Source organism: Prionailurus viverrinus, chromosome X (assembly GCF_022837055.1).
Source record: "Prionailurus viverrinus isolate Anna chromosome X, UM_Priviv_1.0, whole genome shotgun sequence".
In the NCBI taxonomy this organism is placed as follows: domain Eukaryota; kingdom Metazoa; phylum Chordata; class Mammalia; order Carnivora; family Felidae; genus Prionailurus; species Prionailurus viverrinus.
The window spans coordinates 90349513-90373903 of NC_062579.1; the positions used below are offsets into that span (position 1 = coordinate 90349513).

The 24391-nt window shown below is 48.9% G+C and overlaps 1 protein-coding gene across 1 annotated transcript in view; it reads left to right on the forward strand.

Moving 5' to 3' along the window:
* The first annotated feature begins 858 nt into the window (after positions 1-858).
* The window catches only part of IL13RA1 (interleukin 13 receptor subunit alpha 1), a 57407-nt gene continuing 33874 nt past the window's right edge, over positions 859-24391 (forward strand). The window contains exons 1-4 of the mRNA XM_047844227.1: positions 859-1047; positions 8438-8577; positions 15041-15179; positions 17385-17505. Of these exons, the coding sequence (XP_047700183.1) occupies positions 960-1047; positions 8438-8577; positions 15041-15179; positions 17385-17505 (488 nt within the window). The 5' untranslated portion in view covers positions 859-959. The remainder of the gene's footprint in view (positions 1048-8437; positions 8578-15040; positions 15180-17384; positions 17506-24391) is intronic.

Here is a 24391-nt window from a genome sequence, read left to right on the forward strand (position 1 = left end):
TTCTGACTTCCAGAACGCTAATAAAACTGTGCTAAGTCACTAAATTTATGGTAATTTGTTACAGCAGCAATAGGAAAGTAACAAGGGTTCCCATTTTCCTCCATCCCCAGCCTCATTGACCTTCATAGTCACCCACTTTCTGTATCCAGTGTGTGTCCTTCGGCCTAAACCGGTAAAAAAGAATTATGTAGAAAGTTGCATGTGCGCTTTTAAAATGCAAGAACTGTACATAGTATGGCACTGTCCTTCACATGAAAACTTTTGCTCTCCCCCAACCCCGACGCCACGTTATGCGTTACCAGCTTCCCAATACACCTTTCGGCCTATTCACCAAGCACGCCCCTGAGAAGTCCCCGCTGTGCACTTGGAGCCCAGTCCACCGTGGGAGGTGGGGTTGGGATTACTAAGCCTGGAGTCAGAGTTTAGGAAACTAGGGCTCAGAGGCCGACGATTGGCAGCCGCGCCTCCCGACTCCCGGGCCGAGGCTGCTTCCCGTAGGTGACCCTCGTCCCGGCCCCGCCACGACCCAGGCCCCGCAGGTCCGCACGGAGCGGCGACGCCGGCCGGGGCTGCCTCCCGCGCGCGGAGGGGGGAGGGCGGGACCGGCGGGCGCCCGGGCCGGGCCGCGACGCGGTCGAGGAAGTTCAGCGCGGCCCGAGCCGAGCCGGGGCTCCGGGGTGGGGGTGGGGGGGGACGCGGGGCGGCGGCGGGGCCAGGTGCGGCGCGAGGCGCGAGGCGCGGGAGGCGCGGGAGGCGCGGGGGCCCCGGCGCCCCGCCCCCTCCGCCCGCGCCCGCGGCTCGCGGCTCGGGTTACCTGCGGCGGGTGGGCGGGGCGGCCTTTCCGGTCTGCGCCGGCCCCCAGCCTCCAGGGCGGCGGAGCCGGGAAGTGGGAGAGGGAGCGAAGGAGGCGGAGACTGCCCGAGCCCGCAGCCCGGCCGGGCTCCGAGGAGAGGGGCTGCATGGAGCGGCCGGCGCGGCTCTGCGGGCTGTGGGCGCTGCTGCTCTGCGCCGGCGGCGGCGGCGGCGGCGGGGGCGCCGCGCCCACCGGTGAGTGCGGCCGCGGGCCCGGGGCGGCGGCCGAGGGGGCGGCTGGGGTCGCGGCGGACAGGGGTCGAGGGCTGCGGCGAGGGAGGGCGCCGGGGGGTGGGGGTGGGGGGCGGTCCTCACGACGCCCGGCGACCGCAACCTCCGGCGCCCGGTTTGAGGTTGGGGACCCGGGAGCGACGGGGCGTTCCCGGGTCGCAGGCGGTGGCGGCGGCGGGGCAGGCGACGACTCGCCGCCGTACTTCCCTCGCGCCGTCGGGAAGAGCCCGGCGCCCGGGCGCCGGACGGAAACATGCCCACGGCGTCGGAGGGCGGCGGGTCAGGACCCGCGAGGTCGTCCGGGAGGGGATGAGGGGCCAGGAAGCCGCGCGGACGGCGACCGAGGCCGGGGCGAGCCGGGGGCGCGCCGGGGCTCCTTGTGAGTGAGGCGGTGGGAGTTGAAGGGAACTCCTGGAGACCCCGGTCCTCGTAGAAAAAAGACGCGAGGGCCCCCGCCTCCTCCGGCGTTCAAGAAATCCGTTGGGAAACCGGGAGCAGCATCCGGGTGGATGCCTTTTTGTTTTCTTTACTAACCTTTACGTTTGGAAACGATTGTCGGCTTACAGACGAGTTGCAGAGATACTACAGAGGGGTCACACGTCGCCCTCACCCCGTGTGGCAACTTTTCGTTAATCGGCCCGGCGGAGTTACACTGTGAACAGTTGGGGGGTGATGACTTTTTCACGGACAGCTCCTGGCTTGAGCGGCCTTCTGGGCGCGTTGGGTGACCACAGTAGCTCCACATCGGAGAGGTCTTATTACCATATTGACACAAACACCCACAATTTGCTGATTGCATTTCCATCAGTGTGTTGTGCTTTGAAACCCAAGTTGAAACGTTGATTAGGAAATCTGGATGCTCCTTATTGATTCAGTCAACAAAACGTGTGCACTCAGCTCCGTGCCAGGGTTCTCGGGGCTGCGGATGCAGCGGTGAGCGAAGTAGACCGAGCCAGCCCCTGCCCTGTACAGCTTCTAGGCTCTTGGCAGAGTCAGAGAGGAGGGAAAAGTAACATATCAGGTGTGTGGGACGGCGCTGAGTACAATGAAGAAAAACGAAGCGGAGAAGGGGTTTGCCATTATAAACAGGGTGAAGTGGGAAGGCCTTACTTGAAAAGGTGGCATTTAAAGTGGAGGCCGGAGGCAGGTTGGAAGTTTTCGGTTAATAATTATTCAAGCGTCTGCCTTGTTTAGCACTGAGCCGAGCTCTGTAGGTTAGCGGACAACCGTGGAGTGTAATTCAGTTGGGAACATCGGATTCCCATATCCTGTGGGGAAATGAAATCCAGAGAAGGCAAGGGGCTTACTTAGGGTCACCTGTCTCCTTAGTGTCCTGATGTTCATGGTCCTGCTCCAACACCCTGCCTCCTGCGGCCTCCCACACGCACCTGAAACAACAGCTGGCCTTCTAGGCAATACCGGCAACCCCCAACTTAATCAGTTTTGTCTCAGCAGTTCTTTGGTAACTTGGGTTACTTAGAATACAGAAACTTTTTTCCCATTAGAAATATTGATAAAATTGCGGGGCCTCTGGCTGGGCTCCATCAGTGGAGCATGTGACTCTTGATCTCACGGTTGTGAGTTCAAGCCCCATGCTGGGTATAGAGATGACTTAAAAAAAAAGAAAAAAGAAATATTGATAAAATTTCAATGAGATACGGTGAAGAAAAAAAGAAGCAGGGGACTTGAGTTTTAGTGGTCTGACATTTCCCAGCTGTGGGACTCTGGGTTCATCATTTCCCTTTTCTTGTGTGGCAATTTTCTCATCTGTAAGTTCTTTTTTTTTTTTTTAATGTTTATTTATTTTGAGAGAGGGACAGAGAGTGCGGGGGAGGGGTCGAGAGAGAGAGAGAGAGAGAGAGAGAGAGAGAGAGAGGGAATCCCAAGCAGACTCCGTGCTGTTAACCCAGAGCTCGACACAGGGCTCAATCGCACGAACCCTGAGATTGCAGCCTGGGCCAGTATCAAGAGTCAGACGCTCAGGGTGCCTGGGTGGCTCAGTCAGTTAAGCATCTGACTTCAGCTCAGGCCATGATCTCATGGTCCGTGGGTTCGAGCCCCGCGTCGGGCTCTGTGCTGGCAGCTCAGAGCCTGGAGCCTGCATTGGATTCTGTGTCTCCCTCTCTCTCTGTCCCACCCCTGCTCACACTCTGTTTCTGTCTCTCTCAAGAATAAATAAACATTAAAAAAAATTTTTTTTTAAACGAGTTGGACGCTCAACCAACTGAGCCACCCAGGTGCCTCGCCTGTAAGTTCTAAGGGCTCTTCCAGCTCTAATCTTCTGTGTTCATAAAATGATTAGGTTACAAGCTGAATTTAGTCTGCTTAGTCTGATAGTCCACATGGTGGCATGTCTTAATAACAAAAACTAGCATTTATATAGTGTTTAATATTCTTTATGCCAGGCAGCGTTCTGAGTCTTCCATTTGTGTTGTTTCATTTAACCTTCACACAAAACCTATCCTATAGGTGCTGCCGTTAGTCCCATTTTGGATATAAGGTAGCTGGGCACAGTGAGGCTAAGAGTCTTGCTCCAAGCCTTGTGGGTGGTAGAGTGGAGCTAGGTGTCCAATCTGGGCAGCCTGACTCCAGAGGTCATGCCCTGACCCCTGTATTCAGTGCCTCCCTCTGTAGAAGGGAGGGGGAGTCCTTGGCTGGGAGAGGAGCTGGCCACCTCCCAGAGTAGCAGGTAGGATTGGTTGGGACCCATGAACAGATGGACAGGTCATTTGTTTTGAAGTGATTGATCGTATATTGGAGACTCGCTTTCTAATTGCCAGACCGTGTGGCCCAAATAATAAGCACTGTAGGCGTTCAGAAGAGGGGAAGCTGTGAGGACTGGTAGTTGTGGGGAAGAGGTAAAACTTGAGCTAGACCTTCAGGATGGGTGGAATTTGAGTGGGTGGAGAAGTTCTTCCCAGTCAGGGCAGAATAGCCAGAGTAGAGACCCAGAAATGAGGGTGAGACGGTGCTCCCTTGTGGGCAGCAAGCAGCCCGGCTTGGCAGGAGGGTGTGTTGGCAAAGTCAGTCCAGGCAGAAGAGTTTCATTTGCCCATGAAGGCCTGGAGTGGGGCACAGCGTGAGGGAAATGACACCAGAGGAGAAGCAAGCAGGGAGACTTGACCGGGTGACAGGACTCGCTGGAGCGTAAAGCTGTCCAGGACTCTAGGGTTGAAGTTGTCCACCAGAAAGATGTGTTGTGGGGACGCCCGTGTGGTTCAGTCGGTTAAGCGTCTGACTCTTGATTTCGGCTCAGGTCATGATCTCACGGTTTGCAAGTTCGAGCCCCGTGTCGGGCTCTGTGCTGACAGCACGAAGCCTGCTCGGGATTTGCTCTCTCCTTCTCTCTGCTCCTCCCCTGCTCATGCGCTCTCTCTCTCTCTCTCTCTCTGTCTCTGTCTCTCTCTCTCTCAAAAGAAAGAAATAAGATTTAAACGAAAAGAAAGAAAGAAAGATGCGTGGTGAATGCCTCCTGTCCAGGGCCATGACTTACTGGTGTCAGCCTGTCTCGCAGGCCCAGAAGAGCACATTGGTATGATTGGGATGATTAAAAGAGATGTTGCAAGAGAAAATGGACAGACGTTGATGACTGAGTAGATGTAAGGGAAGGAGGCGGTGACTCATATATGACTGTTGTGATTTCCTTAACTTTTCCCGAAATATGCAGGCCTCTGCCATCTCCTGTGATTGAATAGGAGAGAGCAAAAACTATTATCTAAGCAACATGCCCTATTAGAGCATTGACCGTCTCAGTTTCTAAGGAGAATGGAATCTTGTGCGAGGTGACCGTACAGACTCTCTTGAGGGTTGAAGTTTAGTTGGGGGTAGCTACTTGAGTCCCTCCTTCCCATTCCCCTTTCTGAAGCCAGTGATCAACCTCTGAGGAACGGTTGGAATTAAATGCCCGTTCTGTCTTACAGGCGGTGGGCACGTATCCCTTTCACAGACAGCCAAAGCAACTATTTTTTTTTTAAGTTTAATCATTTTTGAAAGAGAGAGACACAGTGTGAGCAGGGGAGGGGCAGAGAGAGAGAGAGGGAGACACGGCATCTGAAGCAGGCTCCAGGCTCTGAGCTGTCAGCACAGAGCCTGACGCGGGGCTCCAACTCATGAACCACGAGATCATGACCTGAGCCGAAGTGAGATGCTTAACCGGGTGAGCCATCCAGGCGCCCCCCAAAGCAGCTATTTTATTTTATTTTATTTTATTTTATTTTATTTTATTTTATTATTTTATTTATTTTAGAGAGAGAGAAAGAGCATGAGTGGGGGGAGAGGGCCACAGGGAAGGAGAATGAATCTTCAGCAGGCTCCACGCTCATTGCGGAGCCCGCGGGGCTCGATCCCACGACCCCGGGATCATGACCTGAGCTGAAATCAAGAGTCGGACACTTAACCAACTGGGCCACCCAGGCGCCCCCCAAAGCACCTGTTTAGAACTGTTTTGTTTCTTCAAAAAGAGAGCAAGTAGGTTGCTAACGTTTATATAGCACTTGCTCTGTGCCAGGCTCCGTTCTGAGCATTTTATCTGTAGTAACTCATTTCATCCTCAAGATTGCCCTTTTGTGATAGGTCGTTCTTGATCATCCTCATGCTATAGGTGAGAAACCTGGAGCACAGAGAGGTTAAGGAACTTGCCAGCCAGTCTGTAGCAGAGCTGGGATGGGAACTCAGGCAGTCTGGCTCCAGAGTCCATGCTCATAATCCTACGCTGTACTGAAATGATATCATGTCTTGCATATGAGGAGCTATTAGAGATCTGTACGAGAAGTACAGTCACCAGTTATTTACGAACATATCTCCGTGTGTTATACCTACACACACATGTATCCATATATATTTAAATGTTCGGAGATTGTATTTTAAGTTTCAGGATGACTGAGAGCGTGTGTGTGTGTGTGTGTGTGTATTTTTAAAGTATAGGAAGTGGAAAAACCTCAAGAGAAATGGAAGGAACCATTAGGGAGAAAAAAAAGGGATGGCAGATAGCCACAAGTAGCCTAAAATGCCAACCAATTAGAAGATTTGACTAAAGGACACTTAACAGATGCGGGGAAAAATAAACCCATCTGAGAGATTGGAAATAGTGCAGGCTATTGTTCTATTAAAATACTGAGGTTAAAAAACAGATTTCTTTTAAAAGTTTATTGATTTATTTCGAGAGAGACAGCACGAGTGGGGTAGAGGCAGAGAGAGAGGGAGACAGAGAATCCCCAGCAGGGTCCGTGCTGCCAGTGCAGAGCCTGATGCGGGGCTCGAACCCACGAAACCACAAGATCATGACCTGAGCCAAAACCAAGAGTCGGGCGCTTAACCAACTGAGCCACCCAGGCACCCCCAAAAATAGATTCTAAAAGGTCTTAAATTGCCTTGAAAATTGAGGTGTGATTTATTACATTACCATAAATAGGTAATATTTTTTATTATCGGGGCTTTAATGTTTGCGTGGGAGTAGGAAGGTAGAGCATCAGGAAGTTTGCTGCCGGGTGTTTCTGGAAAGTGCGGAATATGGCAGATAAGCCTAGAGTAGATCGTAGTCTTCGGGAGGAACGAAGTTCTTATTAGAGGCTCTAGAGCTGACAAATGATTTGTCTTCACGGGTGCTGATGTGGCGTTAGAAAGGCCAAAATGAAACCGCCGTATACGCCCGTAGGTGCTTAGAATCCTGACGCCAGCACTGTTGCCTGAGCCGTCGATGCTTCCGGACGCTAGCTGGGTTTTAACTCAGTGCAGTGGGAATTTTCTGCCTCCGCTGGTCCTGCCGCGGGCTGCGCGTCCCCACACTTGGGCCTTTTGGTCACCCTTGCGGGAAACACTGATGGTAGAAGAGTCGGGAAAGGGAATGAATATCCAGAGTCCAGAGCCTTTGGGGAAATGCCAGCTACGTAGTGCCTGTGGGGCTGATGTTTGGGGACCAAAGGAATCTTTTGTTCAGTTGAAGAGGAAGGTAATGGCATAAAGTATTTACGGATTATGTAAGAGGCCCAGTGCACTCCAGTGTGTTGGCATAGAGTATAAAATAGAGCTCTGTGGATTGGTAAATTAAAGACAACGGTATCCCGTAAGCAATCAATAAGGACTGAGTTTGCAACTTGGGGCAATTTGGGAGGATTTATTTATTTATTTGTTTTATTATTTTTTAAAGGTTTATTTTATTTTGTGTGTGAGAGAGAGAGAACGCACGCGAGTGCAAGTGGGGAAGGGGCAGAGAGAGAGAGAGAGAGAGAGAGAGGGAGAGAGAGAGAGAATCCCACGCAGACTCTTCACCACCAGTGCGGGGCGGAGCCCGATGCGGGGCTCGAACCCACGAACCGGGAGATCATGACCTGAGCTGAAGCTAGACGCTTAACTGACTGAGCCATCCACACACCCCGGGATTGTTTTTTCTTTAATGAGTTTAATGAACTTTATTTTGGAATAATTTTCAGTTTATAGAAAAGTGGCGAAGGTAGAAGAGAGGTTCTGTCATCCGGTTCCCGGGGGGTGATTTTGGTAGTCCTGGTCTCAGAAGCTCTCGGCAAAGTTTGAAATGGTGTTTCCTTTCCCCCACTCTGTGTCTTTCCCTGTTTTCGGCAGAAGCTTTAAAACTCTTTTCCCTGGTGATAGAGCTGGGTCCAAAACGATAGAGTCACTAAGTATTTGGTGGAGGCAGTGGTGGGTTTTCTCCAAATGAAACACATTTTTAAGATACTGGTTCAGTTTCCCTCTCTTCTTCCCTCTTCGGATTAGTCAGAGCTACAGTCCCAGCTGTTTAGTGTCAGGCCTCAGAGGAATGACAGGGCACTGTTAAATCTTTCTCAGTACTTCTTTGGAAAAGTTATAAAAACAGTTCCCGGGTCACGTTAGCAAGCACGATTAAAGACACGCTGCTGAGACCCACCCGCGGAGCTGCCAGAGATTGACGTGTCTGCACTGAGTGAGCTGTAGATCCTGAACAGAGGGAGCCCCGAATTCCTGCGGGAGGAAAACAGAAATTTCAGGCTGCACTCTTCCCTGTGTCCACACTAAAGCAAGTAGTTAAGAACGTGGCCCCGGAGCCACACTTCCTGGGTTGTATCCCAGCTCTGCCATTGACGAGCTAGGGGACATGGGGCAAGTGACTCAGTGTGCTTGACCTCGGTCACTTCATCTTCAAGATGAGGCTCCTCGTCCCTGTCTCGTAAGGTGGTCGTGAGGATTCGGTGCATTAGTATGTGGAGAGGACGTAGAACGGTGCCTGGCTCGATACCCGGGAGCTGTTGTTCTCTCAGTCATCCTATTCTTGGCCTCTAGGACTTGGAGGAATGGATCAAATGACCCACTAAAAACCCTGGCCAGTGCTGATAAATGTACTCCTTGTGCTTCATTTGAACAGAAACTCAGCCGCCTGTGACAAATTTGAGCGTTTCTGTTGAAAACCTCTGCACGGTCATCTGGACATGGGACCCTCCTGAGGGAGCCAGCCCGAATTGCACCTTACGGTATTTTAGTCATTTTGACAACAAACAGGATAAGGTAAGTTTTCTGGAAGGTATTGCATTGATGAGGCAAAGTGAACACTTTGAACCGGAGCCAAGAATAAACTGAATTCTAACCTCACTTCGAAGTGGGAATTTTGTCTTGGGTTGCGTCTAAATTTTACCTGGGAAAATGACTGTTGAAAAAAATCGAGCGTTTGAACATTTGAAACTGTTGGCTCATTATTTGATAATGAAATGCAATGAGATACTCTGTTGGGAAATACTAGGTATCTTTATCTACTGGGCTCTCAACAAATCATGGCGTTAGCATTTCTTCCTGTGTTCCTGCCTGCATGTATATAACACTTCCAGTTTCTCAGGGAGTTTTCCCACCTACCGTCTTGCTAATGACACGCACGCAGGTATGTAAGAACTATGTGACACAAAAGTAATTGGCCATATGGAAAGTGAAAAACTAAGACATCAGTGGCAGATAGGGTTGGCTAGGTTTCCCGATGCCTGAGGAAAAATGAGGGGAACTTTCAGCCTTTCCAGTCAGATGTAGTCAACTGACATAAGTGAATTTTTGTTAACAAGATTGGATAATTTTCAGATTCTTTACGGTAGTCTTGTCCAGTGGAATTTTCTCTTGGGCCCTATCGTCTTGTAGCCCCTTCTAACTGACAGATTCTTCAAAGCATCAGATCAGCTGTTCAAAACTATTTTGTATCTTTATACCTTCTTTCAGTGAGGGGAGACGTCAGGGGTGGTTGGGGTTGAATTTGTCAGGGACTATGAGAAGGCTGAATGGGAGAAGTTGTTACTAGTGACGGTGCTCTGGATCAGCGAACCGTGGAATCATCATGTTCATGCAGCCTGGCACCAGGGGGAGTCAGGAGAACTAGGCTCTAGTTGGTGGCCACTCAGCGATCCCTGTGGCCTGGGGTAAGTTCTTGAACCTCTCTGAGCCTTAGTTTCCTGCTGTGTAAAGTGTGGCTCTACTCTCTTCTCTGGCTTTCTGGGACGTGGAAAATCATGTATGTGAAAGCTTAATAAAGCAAGGATGAAACACGCTCTTCCTCTTGAGGGAAACTTACTAATCTGCCTTTCTTCCCCCTTTTCTGCTGGGGTGTTAATTACGGGTTAGGTGTTCATTGATAGAGAATTGAGGCTACTCAGGGTATTTGCTTTTTTTTTTTTTTTTTTTTTTTTTTTTTTGAGAGAGAGAAAAGTGTTTAAGCAGGCTCCATGCCTAGCGTGGAGCCTGACGTGGGGCTCTACCTCAAGACCGTGAGATCGTGACCCTGAGATCATGACCGGAGCCGAAATCCAGAATCGGACGCTTAACCGACTGAGCCACCCAGGCACCCCAGAAATATTTGCATTTTAAGAGGTCCTCTGGGTGGCTCAGTCGGATGAACGTCCCACTCTTGATTTCAGCTCAGGTCATGTTCCCAGGGTCATGGGCTCGAGCCCCAGGACGGACTCCATGCTGAGCATGGAGCCTGACTACGATTCTCTCCATCTGTCCCTCTGTCCCTCTCCCCCACTTACACACACACTCTAACATTAAAAAAAAAGAGGTCCTCTAGACCCGAATAGACACTTTTTCCAAAGAAGACATCCAGATGGCCAACAGACACATGAAAAGATGCTCAACATCACTCATCGTCAGGGAATGCAAATCAAAACCACAATTAGATCTATTGCTTCATACTTGTCAGGATGGCTAGTATCAAAAGGACAAGAAATATCTGGGTGCCTGGCTGGCTCAGTGGGTAGAGCATGCGACTCTTGATCTCAGGGTTCTAAGTTTGAGCCCCACATTGGGTGTAGCGCTTACTTAAAGACAAAATCTTAAAAAAAAAAAAAAAAAAAAAAAAAGGACCAGAACTATCACGTGCTGGTGACGATGTGGAGAGAAGGGAACCCTCCTGCACTGTTGGTGGGACTGTAAATTCTGGAAAACGATATGGAGGTTCCTCAAGAAATTAAAAAGAGAACTGCCCTACGGTCCAGCAGTTCCACTTCTGGGTATTCACCTGAAGAAAATGGAGACACTAATTCAAAAAGATACATGCACCCCTACGATTATTGCAGCATTACTCACAATGGTCACGGTAGGGGAGATGAAGTGATGAAGAAGATGTGGTATATTTATACAGCATCATGTGACTCGGTCATAAAAAAGAACGAAATGTTGCCATCTGTGACAACGCCGATGGACCAAAGACAAATACCCTGTGATTTCACTCATGTGGACTCGAAAAAAACCAAACGAACACACAAAACAAGACAGAAACCGATTCACAGGCGCAGAGGACAAGCTGATGGTTGCAGGGGACGAATGGGCAAAGTAGGTGTAGGGGATTAAGCCGTACAAGCTTTCGGTTATAAAATAAATAAGCCATGACGGCAAAGACCACAGCGTAGGGAAGACAGCCAACAATATTCTAAGAAGTTTGTGCGGTGACAGATGGTGACCAGACCTACCGTCAGGGGGACCGCTGAGTAAGGGACATAAATGTCGCATCCCTGTTTTGCGCACCCGAAACTAGTATGTCAACTATACTTCAATGAAAAAAAAAGAAAAAAGACAAAAAGCAAGCTGACAAAAAGGAGATGCCCTCAATGCAGAAGTTGAGCTCAGGAGTTGAGTTCCCCTTCCGCTCTGTCGGCTTCCTCTTGTTCCTAAGGAGGGGCCATCAGGCATTTGGATTCTTAGGGGCAACTCTCAGTACTTCAGGCCCTGCGAAATCACAGAAGAGACCTTATTTAAGGGCTTCGCCTAAGTATCGCGTTGAAACCGAGGGGAGGTCACCTTGTCTTCTAACAGGTCCACGTTCATTAGCCAGCCAAGCACACTCGAGGGTCGGTCGCGTAGACACGGTGGTATCGTAGCCTGGAAATGGGGCCGACTCCACAGGAGAGATACAGAAACTGAGACTTGAAAGCGACCATAGGAGGCAGTGGAATCAGAGAGGATTGGGTTTGACGGTGTGGCTCTTCCCCTGTCAAGGCGTGTGACCCTGGGCAGGTCACTTAACCTCCCCGAGCCTTCATTTCCTTGTTTGTAAAATGCCGGGGTGGGACCCACCCGACGTCAGCGGCGCGTGCATTAGAGGAGAGGATGTTCGCAATGCACCTGGCCCCGAGCTCATGTTCCATAATCGTCCCTTTTTCTTCTTCTTTTTCTTGTTACGTCGAATCACATGAAATTGTTGCTTTTATAGGTCATATGGTTCAACCTAACATCACCCTCCATTTTGCCCCTGGGGAGACCAGATGGAAACCATGAAGAGCGACCTCTGCCTGAGTCCTGCTCATTTATATTCCAGCCACCTGACCTCTGACCGTTGGTGCTGTCAGTGCCACAGTTGTGAGAAACACGGATTATCTCTTCTAATCAATGCTGGGAGATATCCCATGTGACCTTTTGAAGTTTTTCAGTCCTGAGGCTGAGAACGAGTGGCAGGAGCGGTTTCCCTTTCCCCTTCTCATCCTTTGGACAAAGCATTAAGATGATCAGATTGTCTGGTATACGCTTTGAAGCAGATCGCAGTAGTGGCTTTAGGATAGTTTGTACATGTTAGGGGGGCTTGTGAGACCGTCTAGAGGTCTTACGTTGCTAAATGAGATAAACCCTTGAGGTCACTTTCAGTCTTCAGATTGGAGGGCCATGAACACAAGAGACAGGGATTCATATACGATTTTTGTTTTTTTATTTTTATTTATTTTTTTTTTTTAATTTTTTTTTCAACATTTATTTATTTTTGGGACAGAGAGAACGGGGGAGGGGCAGAGAGAGAGGGAGACACAGAATCGGAAACAGGCTCCAGGCTCCGAGCCGTCAGCCCAGAGCCCGACGCGGGGCTCGAACTCACGGACCGCGAGATCGTGACCTGGCTGAAGTCGGACGCTTAACCGACGGCGCCACCCAGGCGCCCCTGTTTTTTTAAATACAAGATGAGTTTTAAGTGGCTGCCCTCCACCATTGTTGTAGCAATATCTCCTAGTTTCCCAGTCTGGTGAGTCGAAGAAGGATCTGGCATCAGGTTTTGTTTTTGTTTTTTTGGCTGGTGGTTGTTAAAAGAACGTTGATTTATGTGCTTTGGCATCAGATTAGGTATCTTTCATCACCAAGAGATAGGCAAGTCTCACTAGGTGAATAAATTAAAGAGCTGTTGTGCCATCCAGGCGTCCAGAGAGGCAAAAGCCGAGGCCGACGCACTTTTCCTACTGAGAAAGGAATCTGGAATTGGGAAAGGTGTGATCCGGCCAAATGAACGTCGGTCCTGAGGGGGAGGGATCATTTCAGGACTCTGGCCTTGGATTTTGATAAATTTTCAAAGGAGCCCAGATTCCCCGAGGGGTGGAGCCTCGTGTCATACAGCAGCTACCCGTGGAATGAGTCACCGCAGCCAGCCGAAAGTCACGTGGGAGCCATCGCACGTACCTCATCAAGATCTGCTGGAAGGGGTTTAGTTCCTTGTCTGATAAAGGTGTGCTGGACTTGGCGGTCGTTGACAGTTGGGGTTTCTACTTCTTTCGTGCCAATTGCATATTAACGTACCTTGAGCTACATGGGACTGGTGCTTGGTGAGACTGGGAGGTGGGTGACATTTGCATCCCGGGGCCTTCGCGCCTCCCTGCCCACGGTCCCGGGGCCGGTCTCCGCTGTCACGGGCTGAGAGCCCTCACCTCCTCGGCACGCAGGCCACTCTCGAGGGCCGATTCCTTCCTTTGCCGTGAGAGCTCTCTCGGGGGAAAAAAAAAAATTCCAGAAAGCTTTGTGCTGGCATAACCGGCGTGTTCCATCCCTGTAGGCAGCACTGCCATAGAAAGCCAAATGGTGAGTCGGTTTCTTGTGAAGGATCAGAAATGAGTTGTGAAAATGTATTTGGCTAAGAGCGGCTGGAGGTCCCACTGCAGAAAGGCAGAGCTTTGCCGGTGGCACAGAATTAGTGTCCGTGGAGCTAGATCCCCCCCAGAACCTTCTGCCGGCCAGAAGGTTGCTCACACACCTTTCTTTTTCTTTGTTTCCTCAGGGCTGACCAGGTAAGTCCCTTTTCAGAGTGCTGTTGTGCCTGGGCCTAAAGCTCTTCAGTCTCTGATGTGATGTTTTTCCCGTCTTTGCTGCTGTGATTCATTAATTGTTGATGTACTAGCTCCCTCTCAGAGGGCACCCTTAATGTCTTGCTTTCGGGGGTATCTCACAGTTGTCCTTACACTCAGCTGGCAGCCGGCCTCTGAAATGGCAGAGCAGCTCTTTAGGACAGCAGACAGAGGCAGCCGTGACAAAGTTTTCACTTCAGGGCCGGCAGCACGTATATGAAAGGAAGTGCTATCTCCAACTTGAGTCAGAAACTATTGCAAAACAGGAAGCTCCTTGGAGCCCTGATTAAAAGCAGCTTCAGAATTATTCCAACTCTGTCAGTTTGGAAAATGTTAATTTCCTAAAGAGCCCTCTAATCTCCTCATTCTAAATCCTAACCACCAGATTTGTGATTTACATCTGTATGCTGTCAGGAATGGTCATCTACTCTTCAGAATAAGGGTGTGGTTCTCTGAACAACCCTTGACATTTCTGTGTGTGTGTGTGAGGTAGTCACAATGGTCAGACATGGGGCACCGGGGTGGCTCAGTCGGTTAAACGTCCGACTTCGGCTCAGGTCATGATCTCGCGGTCTGTGGGTTCGTGCTCCGTGTCTGGCTCTGTGCTGACCGCTCGGAGCCTGGAGCCTGTTTCGGATTCTGTGTCTCCCTCTCTCTCTGCCCCTCCCCCGCTCACGCTCTGTCTCTGTCTCTGCCTCTCTCTCAAAAATAAATAAGATTTTTTAAAAATGGCCAAACAGTGCAGGAAGATGTTTAATGAAAAGTCTCTCTGTGGTCCCCAGGCCCTCCTTTACTTCCTGCCCTCAGAGGTGACCAGGGTCACTGGATTCTTAAAGCAGTTTTTCACCTTGATCTTGATCATGATACTGCATCTGGTTAGGAATGGAATATTGATCATCTTACAGTGTTTCCTTTAAAGTTGCTTTTAGACAGTTGATGTGTTAGCATAGTAGGTTTATAGGTAAATGTCATAATGTTTGTACATTTAAAATGTAGGAAATTGTCTTTTATCTGTACTGGGGTTTCTCAGCCGTGGCACTGCTGAGATTTGGTGCGAGATAATTCTTTGTCGTAAGGGGAGGGAAGGCAGTCTTGTGCCTTGTACCATGTTGAGCAGCATCCTTGGCCGCTGCCTACTAGACGCCACTGGCAGCCCCCTCCTACGTTCCGGTGACCAAAAATATTCTTAGACTTTATCAAAAGTCCTCCGGCGGGGGGGGGGGGGGGGGGGGGGCGGGGCGGGGGAAACAAAATCACCCCAGGTTGAGAGTCACTGTTTTATGCCATCCGATAACTTTCCTTTTTTTTTTTTTTACACATTTGAACATGCCATTGTTTTATTAGCTGAGTGTGTTTCTGTGTATTTGCTACAGTAATGCCTTTTTAAAACTTCCTAACCTTAGAAAATCGCTCCTGAAACCCATCGTTCAAAAGAAGTGCCCCTGAACGAGAGGATCTGTCTGCAAGTGGGATCCCAGTGTAGCACCAATGAAAGTGACAATCCTAGCATTTTGGTGGAAAAATGCACCCCGCCCCCTGAAGGTAACAGCTGAAAGCACTGTTTGGTGGTATTTAGAGCATAAATCCAAATTATCCATATGCTCATGTTCGGTGTTCATTAATTCATTCAATTTTCAGATACTTGCTGAGTCTGATAAGCTCCAGGCATTGTACTAGGTGCTGACAACACAATGATAAATATGAGGATGTCCCTGCTTTCGAAGTGCTCACAACTTGAGTAAATGCCTAGTAGTTACACAGCACTTAATAATTTGGAATACGGGTATGTCTGGGTGGCTCAGTCAGTTGAGCGTCTGGCTTCGGCTCAGGCCACGATCTCATGGTTCGTGAGTTCGAGCCCTGCATTGGGCTCGTTCGTTGCTGTCAGCGCAGAGCTCACTTTGGATCCTCTGTCCCCCTCTCTCTCTGCCCCTCCCACCCCTCTCAAAAATAAGTAATTTGGAATGTGATATACACACATATACACCCTTCCCCTAAATTAAGCTTCATGAGCTTGTTGTGGTTTTTTTTTTAATTTTTTTTTTTTTTTTTGGTAGGGAGAGCGAGCCTACAAGTAGGCGAGGAACAGAGGGAGAGGGAGAGAGAGAATCTTAAGCAGGTTTCATGCCCAGCGTGGAGACTGAAGCGGGGCTCAGTCTCACAACCGTGAGATCATGACCTGGGCTGAAATCGAGTCAGATGCTTAACCGACTGCGTCACCCAGGAGCCCCAGCTTGTCTTGTGATGTGAGCAAGTTACCTGGGACCCATTCCATGAGGAAGAGGGGAACTGAGTGAGTTGCCCTAGGTCTTTAGATTACAGGTCCAGTACCTTAAAAAAGCCAAAATACTGTCTTCCTCTTTAGAGAGATTAGCTTGATAAACGGGACATATTTGGGGAAAGGTTTTAGAAAAGGAAAAGGGGCCCGTGGGCCCTGCTCCAGTTCAAGACCAGCCCTGGGCACAGCTGTCACGTAGTCAGGTCGGTCATTGGCCCCCAGTTCCCTTCCCGCCCATCACCCAGATTCTTCTGGCTCTTGGCTCGCACGGAGGGAGGGGTGTATACTGATTAAGAGCAGGGCTGCCAGAGAGCAGATGTCCAAGCTGAAGTCTCAGCTCTGCCAACCAGTAGCCGTGTGACCTTTGGCAGGTCACTTAGCCCCTCCCGCCTTCACTTTCCTCATCTGTAAAATGGGGATGATGACAGTACTTCCTGCCAGGACCGTTGAAAAGCTGATGTAAGTCACTCGAGGTGAGGTAGTTAGAATAGGGCCTGGCAAGAGCAAATCCTGTGTACGTACTATCTATTAATGTCACGTTGCCCCTTGTTTGGAAGGTTCCCTCTCCCACCACCAGACCTTAGCGCTATGTGGCCTGGTCTCCAGACCATCCTCTCTGCCTGCCTTGCGCCGATCAAAAGTATATGAAGTCGTCTTTGTAAAAGGATAAAATTCAGTACTGCCATGAGGCTGGGAACATGGTTTAAAACAACTTAGCTCCCTTTTTCTCATTTCTTTGGGAGTTTAAGGAATAATCTGAAAAAGCCTACATCGTATTGTGCCAGTTAAACGGTTGATGACGGCTCAGTCCAGTACCCCTTCAAGAATCCTGAGGGATAGCAAGTTTGCATTTTAAACAGAGGCATTTAACTTGGTGACATGATGCCCTAACTGCAAAGGCTTTATACAGGTCGAGATTTCAGATGATAAAGACGATAGGGCTCGTAAAGTCATAATCCACAGGAAACAACTACCAAGAGTGATGTTATGCTTAACTTTTCCCCGAGTTGCTTCAGGAGGAATGCTTGTTTAGTCTTTAAAACAAGATGTGTTAGTAGGGGTCAGAAGACAGGAAGGTGAATGGTGACTCAGTAGACTTGTTTTCTTGAAAGACAGGTAGGTATATATGGGTCGTTTGTATTTTCACTTTCATTTAGGAATTCCGTACTCACTTCCTACGATTGAAATACTATTTGACCTTTAGACTCTCTCTCCAGTTAGGGCTACAAAGTTAGAGTCCCACAGGGATGGTAAAGCTATTTCCTCGGTATCTGGAGGTGAGAGAGAGAGTTTTGAGCGAGTCAGATTTGGGTTTTCTCCATCCTGGGTGCCTCGTAGGTAAAATGGCATGAGAGATTAGGGATTGGCTTTCTGGGAAGACACTCTCACCGTCCCCCATGCCCCAGAGGGATTGGCAGGTTTGCCTGGCAGGGAAAGAAGGAGCCTAAACCCTTGGCTGGATGTTGCAGGTGATCCTGAGTCTGCTGTGACTGAGCTCCAATGCGTTTGGCACAACCTGAGCTACATGAAGTGTACTTGGCTCCCTGGAAGGAACACAAGTCCCGACACCAACTATACTCTCTACTACTGGTGAGTGTGCGCAGGAGACTTGCGGGGGAAGAATGGATTGCTTTTGTTTGGCGAGCACTGGGCTCTAACCTAATTAAAAACCGAAACCGAGGGGCGCCTGGGTGGCTCAGTCGGTCGAGCGTCCGACTCTTGATCTCGGCCCACATCACGATCTCACGGTTCGTGAGTTCGAGCCCCACGTCGGGCTCTGTGCTGACAACACACAGTCTGCTTAGGATTCTCTCTCTCTCTCTCTCTCTCTCTCTCTCTGTCTCTCTCTGTCTCTCTCTGTATCCGTCTCTCTCTCTCTGCATCCCTCTCTTGCCCCTCCCCCATTTGTATCCTGTCTCTCCCAAAATAAATACATAAACATTTAAAACAAACAAAAAACCAAAACTGAAAAAGAACAACCTGTTTTTTTGGCTTTATTTATCATTGTTTTTAATTGAGGTATAATTAACACACAATGTTCTATTAGCTTCAGGTGTACAACACAGTGATTCAACAATCACATCTTCTTTTTAAAAAAAATTTTTTTAAATGTTTATTTATTTTTGAGACAGAGAGAGACAGAGCATGAACGGGGGAGGGGCAGAGAGAGAGGGAGACACAGAATCCGAAGCAGGCTCTAGGCTCTGAGCTGTCAGCACAGAGCCCGACGCGGGGCTCGAGCTCGCGGACCGTGAGATCACGACCTGAGCCGAAGTCGGACGCTTAACTGACTGAGCCACCCAGGCGCCCCAACAATCACATCTTCTTTATCGCTATTCTTTTCACAAACCCAAGAGGGGGGCAGTATGCTTCAGTAGAAAATGCATCTGCTTTTGGTGTCTACTTTCTAAAAATATCTTTAAAAATTGTAGATCCCTAGGATGTTGCCAAAAAAATGCACAGGGCGATCCCAGTGTACCATTTATCTGTCTGTAACCAGAATGCAATATCAAAACCAGAAAGTTGCTGTGGGTACAATCCACCCACCTAATTCAAACTTCACCTGTGTCACATGCAACCGTGTGTGTGTGTGTGTGTGTGTGTGTGTGTGTGTGTGTGTGTTTGTGTGTAGTCCTATGCAATTTTATCACATGTGTAAATATAGAATAGTTCCATAACCACAAGGATCCCCTCAGTTGCCATTTTATAGCCATACCCTACACCTTTCAGCACCCCCTCACCCTGCATTACTTTCCCCCAAGTCTCTGACCTCTGGCAGCTACTAATCTGTTCTCTATCTCTATAATTTTGTCATTTCAAGAATGTTACTGGAATGGAGGCGCCTGGGTGGCTCAGTTGGTTGGACGTCCAACTCTTGGTTTTGGCTCAGCTCATGATCTCACGGTTTGTGAGACTGAGCTCCACGTCGGGCTCTGCGCTGAAAGCGTGGAGCCTGCTTGAGATTCTCTTTCCCTCTCTCTCTCTCTCTCTCTCTCTCTGCCCCTCCCCCGCTCATTCTTTCTCTCTCAAAATAAATAAATAAACATTAAAAAAAGGGAATGTTACTGGAATAGACTCTTAGAGCATATGACTGTTTGAGGGTGACTTTTTTTTTTAAACTCTGCATAATACCCTTGAGGTCCCTCCAAATTGTTTTGTGTATCAATAGTTCATTTTTTTAAATTTCATGGTATGGAGGTACCAATTTGTTTAAACATTTACTCCTTGAAGGATATCTCCATCGTTTCTAATTTTTTGCAGTTATGAATAAAACTGCTATGAATTCTCATGCTCAGGTTTTTATGTGAACACAACTTTTTGTATCTCTGGAATAAATGCCCAAGAGTGCAATTGCTGGGTCATATGGTAATTATATATTTGGTGTTATAAAAAACTGCCAAACTATTTTCTAGAGTGGCTGTACCAGTTTACATTCCTACCAGCAATGTGTGAATGATGGGTGTCTACCTTTCAAAAGGAAAATGATATCATGCCCAGGGATAAAAAATCGGTTGGCTCAACACCTGAAACTATTGTGACATTGTATGTCAAGTATACGTCGATAAAAAAAATTAAGGAAGCAATAAGAAAACAACCATTTTTGTTTGTTTTTGTCTTTAAAATTTTTTTTAACATTTATTTATTTTTGAGACAGAGAGAGACCGAACATGAATGGGGGAGGGTCAGAGAGAGGGAGATACAGAATCCGAAGCAGGCTCCAGGCCCTGAGCTGTCAGCGCAGAACCCGACGGGGGTGCTCGAACTCACGGACCGCGAGATCATGACCCGAGCCGAAGTCGGACGCCCGACCGACTGAGCCACCCAGGCGCCCCTGTTTTTGTCTTTAGAGAGAGGGTGTGAGTGGTGGGGGAGAGGGGCAGAGAACAAAAGGGAGAATCTTAAGCTGGCTCCACACTCGGCGTGGAGCCGGACCCGGGCCTGATCCCACAGCCAGGAGCGGAAATCAAGAGTCGGGCGCTCAACTGACTGAACCACCCAGGTGCCCGGAAAACAGCTATAAAAAAAAAAGTAGGTTAGCTCCCCACAAAATAACTTCTATCTGAAGTTTGTGAGCACATCCGCAAAATTTGTTGAATTTCTAAATTCAACTTTACGCATTTCCTTTCCTTTAGAGCCTAGAATTATTAGCAACAGAACAAGGCAGAAAGGACCAGGGTAAACAGTTCAGTCCAATAAAACTTTATTTGGCACACATTGTGGCTACAGCACTGAATAGGCAGCGGAGATAAGAAACGTGGCCCTTCGCTCGTGAAGTTTGAGATGTGGAGGGGGAGACATCACCCGGCGCAGTTACGTGTATAAAAATACGTGTATGATGAAGGCTAGCGGAGGCACAAACTCATTTTAGAAGCTAGTGTGGACCTTGGGGTGGCAGCGGGGCAAGGCTGGGGGCGCTTTGTGAAGGGGGTGGACTGCACAGATGGTGGGGGGCTCTCCGGGGCCGGGCTCTGGGGAGGAGTGTTCAGGAAGGGGTGTGTTGAGTCACTGTGATACCAGGCTACGGACGCCTGAGATCTCGCATTGGCTGTGTGCTCTCCACATGCCCTGTCCCCCTTTCGGTCCTCCATTCAGACTGCTTCTGACACAATGGGGTGTGGAGGGCCGTGTCCGGGACTTCGGAAACTACAGCATAAACACGGGGCTGGCTCCCGGAGTGTCCATTTGGCCCGATGACTTGATGAGAACTGGTTTTGGTATCTCCGGGCACTCTGCGTCTCGTGGACTAGAATGCAGAAAATCACAGGCCCGTTTGGCCAGGACCTTCCAGGGAGGCCCCGGGGATTTGCATTCACCTCCCCCCTCCCCACCCCCGCCGGCTCACAGGGCACTCCTGACAGCGTCGAGAAGCGCTGCCCGTGAGGCCAGATGGCACTGACGCGGTGCGGGTCGGTCTCGAGGGTGTCTTTCCTTGCCCACTTGTGGTACTCGTTTCTGCTTTCATCAAAGCCCGGCGGCGGCGGCCCGGTGGCTCTGCCATAAGGCCCACACTCCTCAGCACTACGGTCTGGCCTCAGCCTCCTCTCCCCTGCGCACCTCCAGCCTCTTGCATCCTGCCTGCCGGCCTGGGCCGAGCTCCTTTCGGTTCCTCAAACAGACCCTTCAGACGCTCCAGCACAACAGGGGAAGCAGCCTGCATCCCCTCCCAGCCCGGCCCTTGTCCTTTCCCCTCTGCTTTGCCCTAATCTCAGCTCACACACCGCTTCCTTCACAGAAAGCCTCCCTTGGCCTCCGAAGTCTAGATATGTGCCGGGTCGTCATGTCCCACGGTACCTTGCCTTTTCCTGCGACATAGAACTCAGCACAATGTGTTGTCACTTCCTGTTTACTTATCTCCCTTGAGAGCGGCCGTGTTTTGTTACCCTCAGTGGCTGACACATGGCAGGTGCTCCAGAAATAAGTTTTAAATGCGTGGTACCATCCAAGGAAGCTTAGAGAACATTTGGGATCGGCAGGAGGACTTAGGACGGGTGAGCAACTCCAGGAGCATTTTAGTTCAGGAGTTAAAAGAGACAAGCATTGAGTAGATCGGACTCCCCAAAGAATTGCTAGCGAAGGGGTCAGAGAACTAAGCCTGCGGGGCACCTGGGTGGCTCAGTCGGTTAAGCATCCGACTCTTGATCTCAACTTCAGGTCTTGATCTCGGGGTTGTGAGTTTAAGCCCTTCATTAGGCTCCATGCACGGGAGAAAGGAAAGAAAGAAAGAAAGAAAGAAAGAAAGAAAGAAAGAAAGAAAGAAAGAAAGAAAAGAAAGAAAGGAAAGAAAGAAGGAAGGAAAGAAAGAAAAGAAAAGAAAAGAAAAGAAAAGAAAAGACTGCCTCTGACAATGTTGCAGTGCAATCTGGGGAGAGCTGTTACTACAGTCTTAGAAGTTGGTAGCATCCTTGTGTTTCTTATGCTGTTAACTCCTTGCTTTCCCAGGAGTTGTTATGGGAAAAATCACAGGGAAAACCTCAAAAGAGTCTGTGTCTATAGAAGGTTCAGAGGAAGGAAGGAAAAGTCTTAAAGCTGTATCTTATTCCATGGCCGACTGTGCAGGAAAGTAACTGGGATATAGGAGTCAAGGTGTGCTAGAGGTTAACGGAGGCCGCATCCTAGGGGTTCTTTTTTTTTTAAGGTTTTTTTCTTAAGTTTATTTATTTATTTTGAGAGAGAGCAGTGGAGGGGCAGAAAGAGAGAGAGAGAGGGAGAGAGAGAGAGGAATCCCAAGTGGGCTCCTCGCTGCCAGTGCAGAGCCCGACCTAGGGCTCAAACTCATGAAACTGAGATCGTGACCTCAGCCGAAAGGAAGAGTCGGACGCTTAACCGACTGAGCCACCCAGGCGCCCCTGTCCTGGGAGTTCCTATGAGAGGAAGAGCGGGAAGTGCCTTGAGGCATGCACTGGCACAAAACAAGTCGTCTTGCAGACTGCAAAACCAGCACCCCCTCTGGGTGAATAAATTACAAAAAAATTGGACCCACCGATTTTGAAAAAGCATTCTTCTTCCTCTGGGTTGAAGCGTTTCCCTTCCTCTGGGCCGATGCAGCATCTTGCCAAAGCCGGCAGCAGAGAGTGCTTGGGCTGGCTCTCAGCCCTCGGTTGCCGCCTCTGTGCAGAGTATAATCCACAACCCTAGGAGGTGGCTCAGGAAGCCATCTGAAGAGAGTGGTGGTTGACTGGTACCTGAGGGGACAGGGATACCACAGGGATACCACTCTTGTTCTATGTATTCCCACCATGGGTCATCAGAGTGGACTCCTTCTCCAGTATATGTGACCTGTGCTAACACAGAAGCCACAACTCACCTGTGACTATTTACATATCAATTTAAATTAATTAAAGATCTGTCGAATGAAAACTTCAGTTGCTCAGTCTTACTAGTCAGTTTCCCGCGTGGCTAGTGGCTCCTGCCTTGGACGGCACAGATAGCGAACGTTTCCATAATCCCGGGAAATTCTGTTGGACGTGCTGGTACAGAGAATATCCTTCTGCCCTCAGCACCCCGCAGCTTATTCTCTTCTGGAGCCACACTGCCAGGGTTTAAATCTTAGCCCTCTTCTATGCTAGCGGTGTGATTTGGGGCAGGCCCCCTGTCTCTAAGCCTCAGTTTTATAATCTGTTAAATGGCCACAGTCACACTAGTGCTGCCTCTTAAGGTTGTTGTAAGGGCTGTTACTGTGTGAAAAGCGTTTGGAGCTGTACCTCACTGCTAACACACGCCGCGTGAGCACTCCGTGCGAGGGAGCTACATGGCGTTTTTATTATTCAGCCGCGGGAGCTACATTGTGTTTTTATTATTCATCCGCGCTCCCTTGGCAGGTGTAGCCGGTACACATTGCTGGCTTCTTCCACCACTTGGAAGAATCAGGAGCTAGTTCTTACCTCCTCCTCCCCTGCCCTCCCCTAGAGAGATCCTTTCCAACCAAAACCACAAAAGAAAGGCAGATGCATGGCTCGTTTGCTATCAAGTGCTTGGAATTGGTTTAGGTACCCGTTTAAATCATGTCAAGCAGTCAGAGATGGTTTCCCTAATCCCCAGTTAGGAGATGGAGAATCACTTTGAAACTCCAGGGCTGTGACTTCGGGTCCTGCAGGGCTAGTCTGGCATTACACGGAGCCTGACCTCAATAGCTACAGACTAGCTCTGCCAGTGAATTTTAGGGAATTTTGTACCACATTAATCATCTTCAGAGTTGGGGAAATAGTCTTTGAATTTGTCCATTTCCTCCTTATCCCTATAGTGTGAGTCCATGGAGAATTTCCGTGTGTGGATTTTAGCAGGAAGCACCTGAGTGCCTTCTAGCTCAGGTTCTTATCTGATATTGCACAAGAAGGCCCCAAAAGTTGTCTATTCGAAAGCCAATATTTCCCCTTTTGTTCTTTTTTCTAAATTACAACCGATTTTTTTTTTTTTTTAATTTCCTATCTGGGATCCATGAGAGTATGTGAAATACTTGGAGTACAGAAGTGAGAAAAGAATCTTAAAGATTAACCACTAGAGAAGTTCCTTTCATGAGATGAAAAAAAATTAATTTTCTGCATATATATATTTTTTTTTTTTTTAGTTATTTTTTTTTTTAGTTATGTAACAAAAGTCTCATAAGTTTCTTCAGTTTCTGTTTCTGGGTGTGGACAGAAAACATTCCAGGCCTGTCTGAGCTAAAAACTAGCCGTGGCACTAACTTAGTTTTTAAGGCTGTGTTCATTCATGAACTACAGAGGCCTACAACCAGGAGAAAAACTTTACTGTCTCTTAAGGGGCAAGAGCATTTTAGGTATTTAAATATTTCTTTGCATAGTGTTTGAGGCAATAAAATACATTAGATCTGAGTTTGGGGGTTTGTTTTTAAAGACCTTTTTTTTTTTTTTGTAGAGAAGTCTTAGGCTTGTAACCAAGTTGAGAGGAAGATAGAGATTTTCCAAATACCCGCTGCCCTCACAATTCATAACCTCCCCCATCATCAACATCCGTCCCC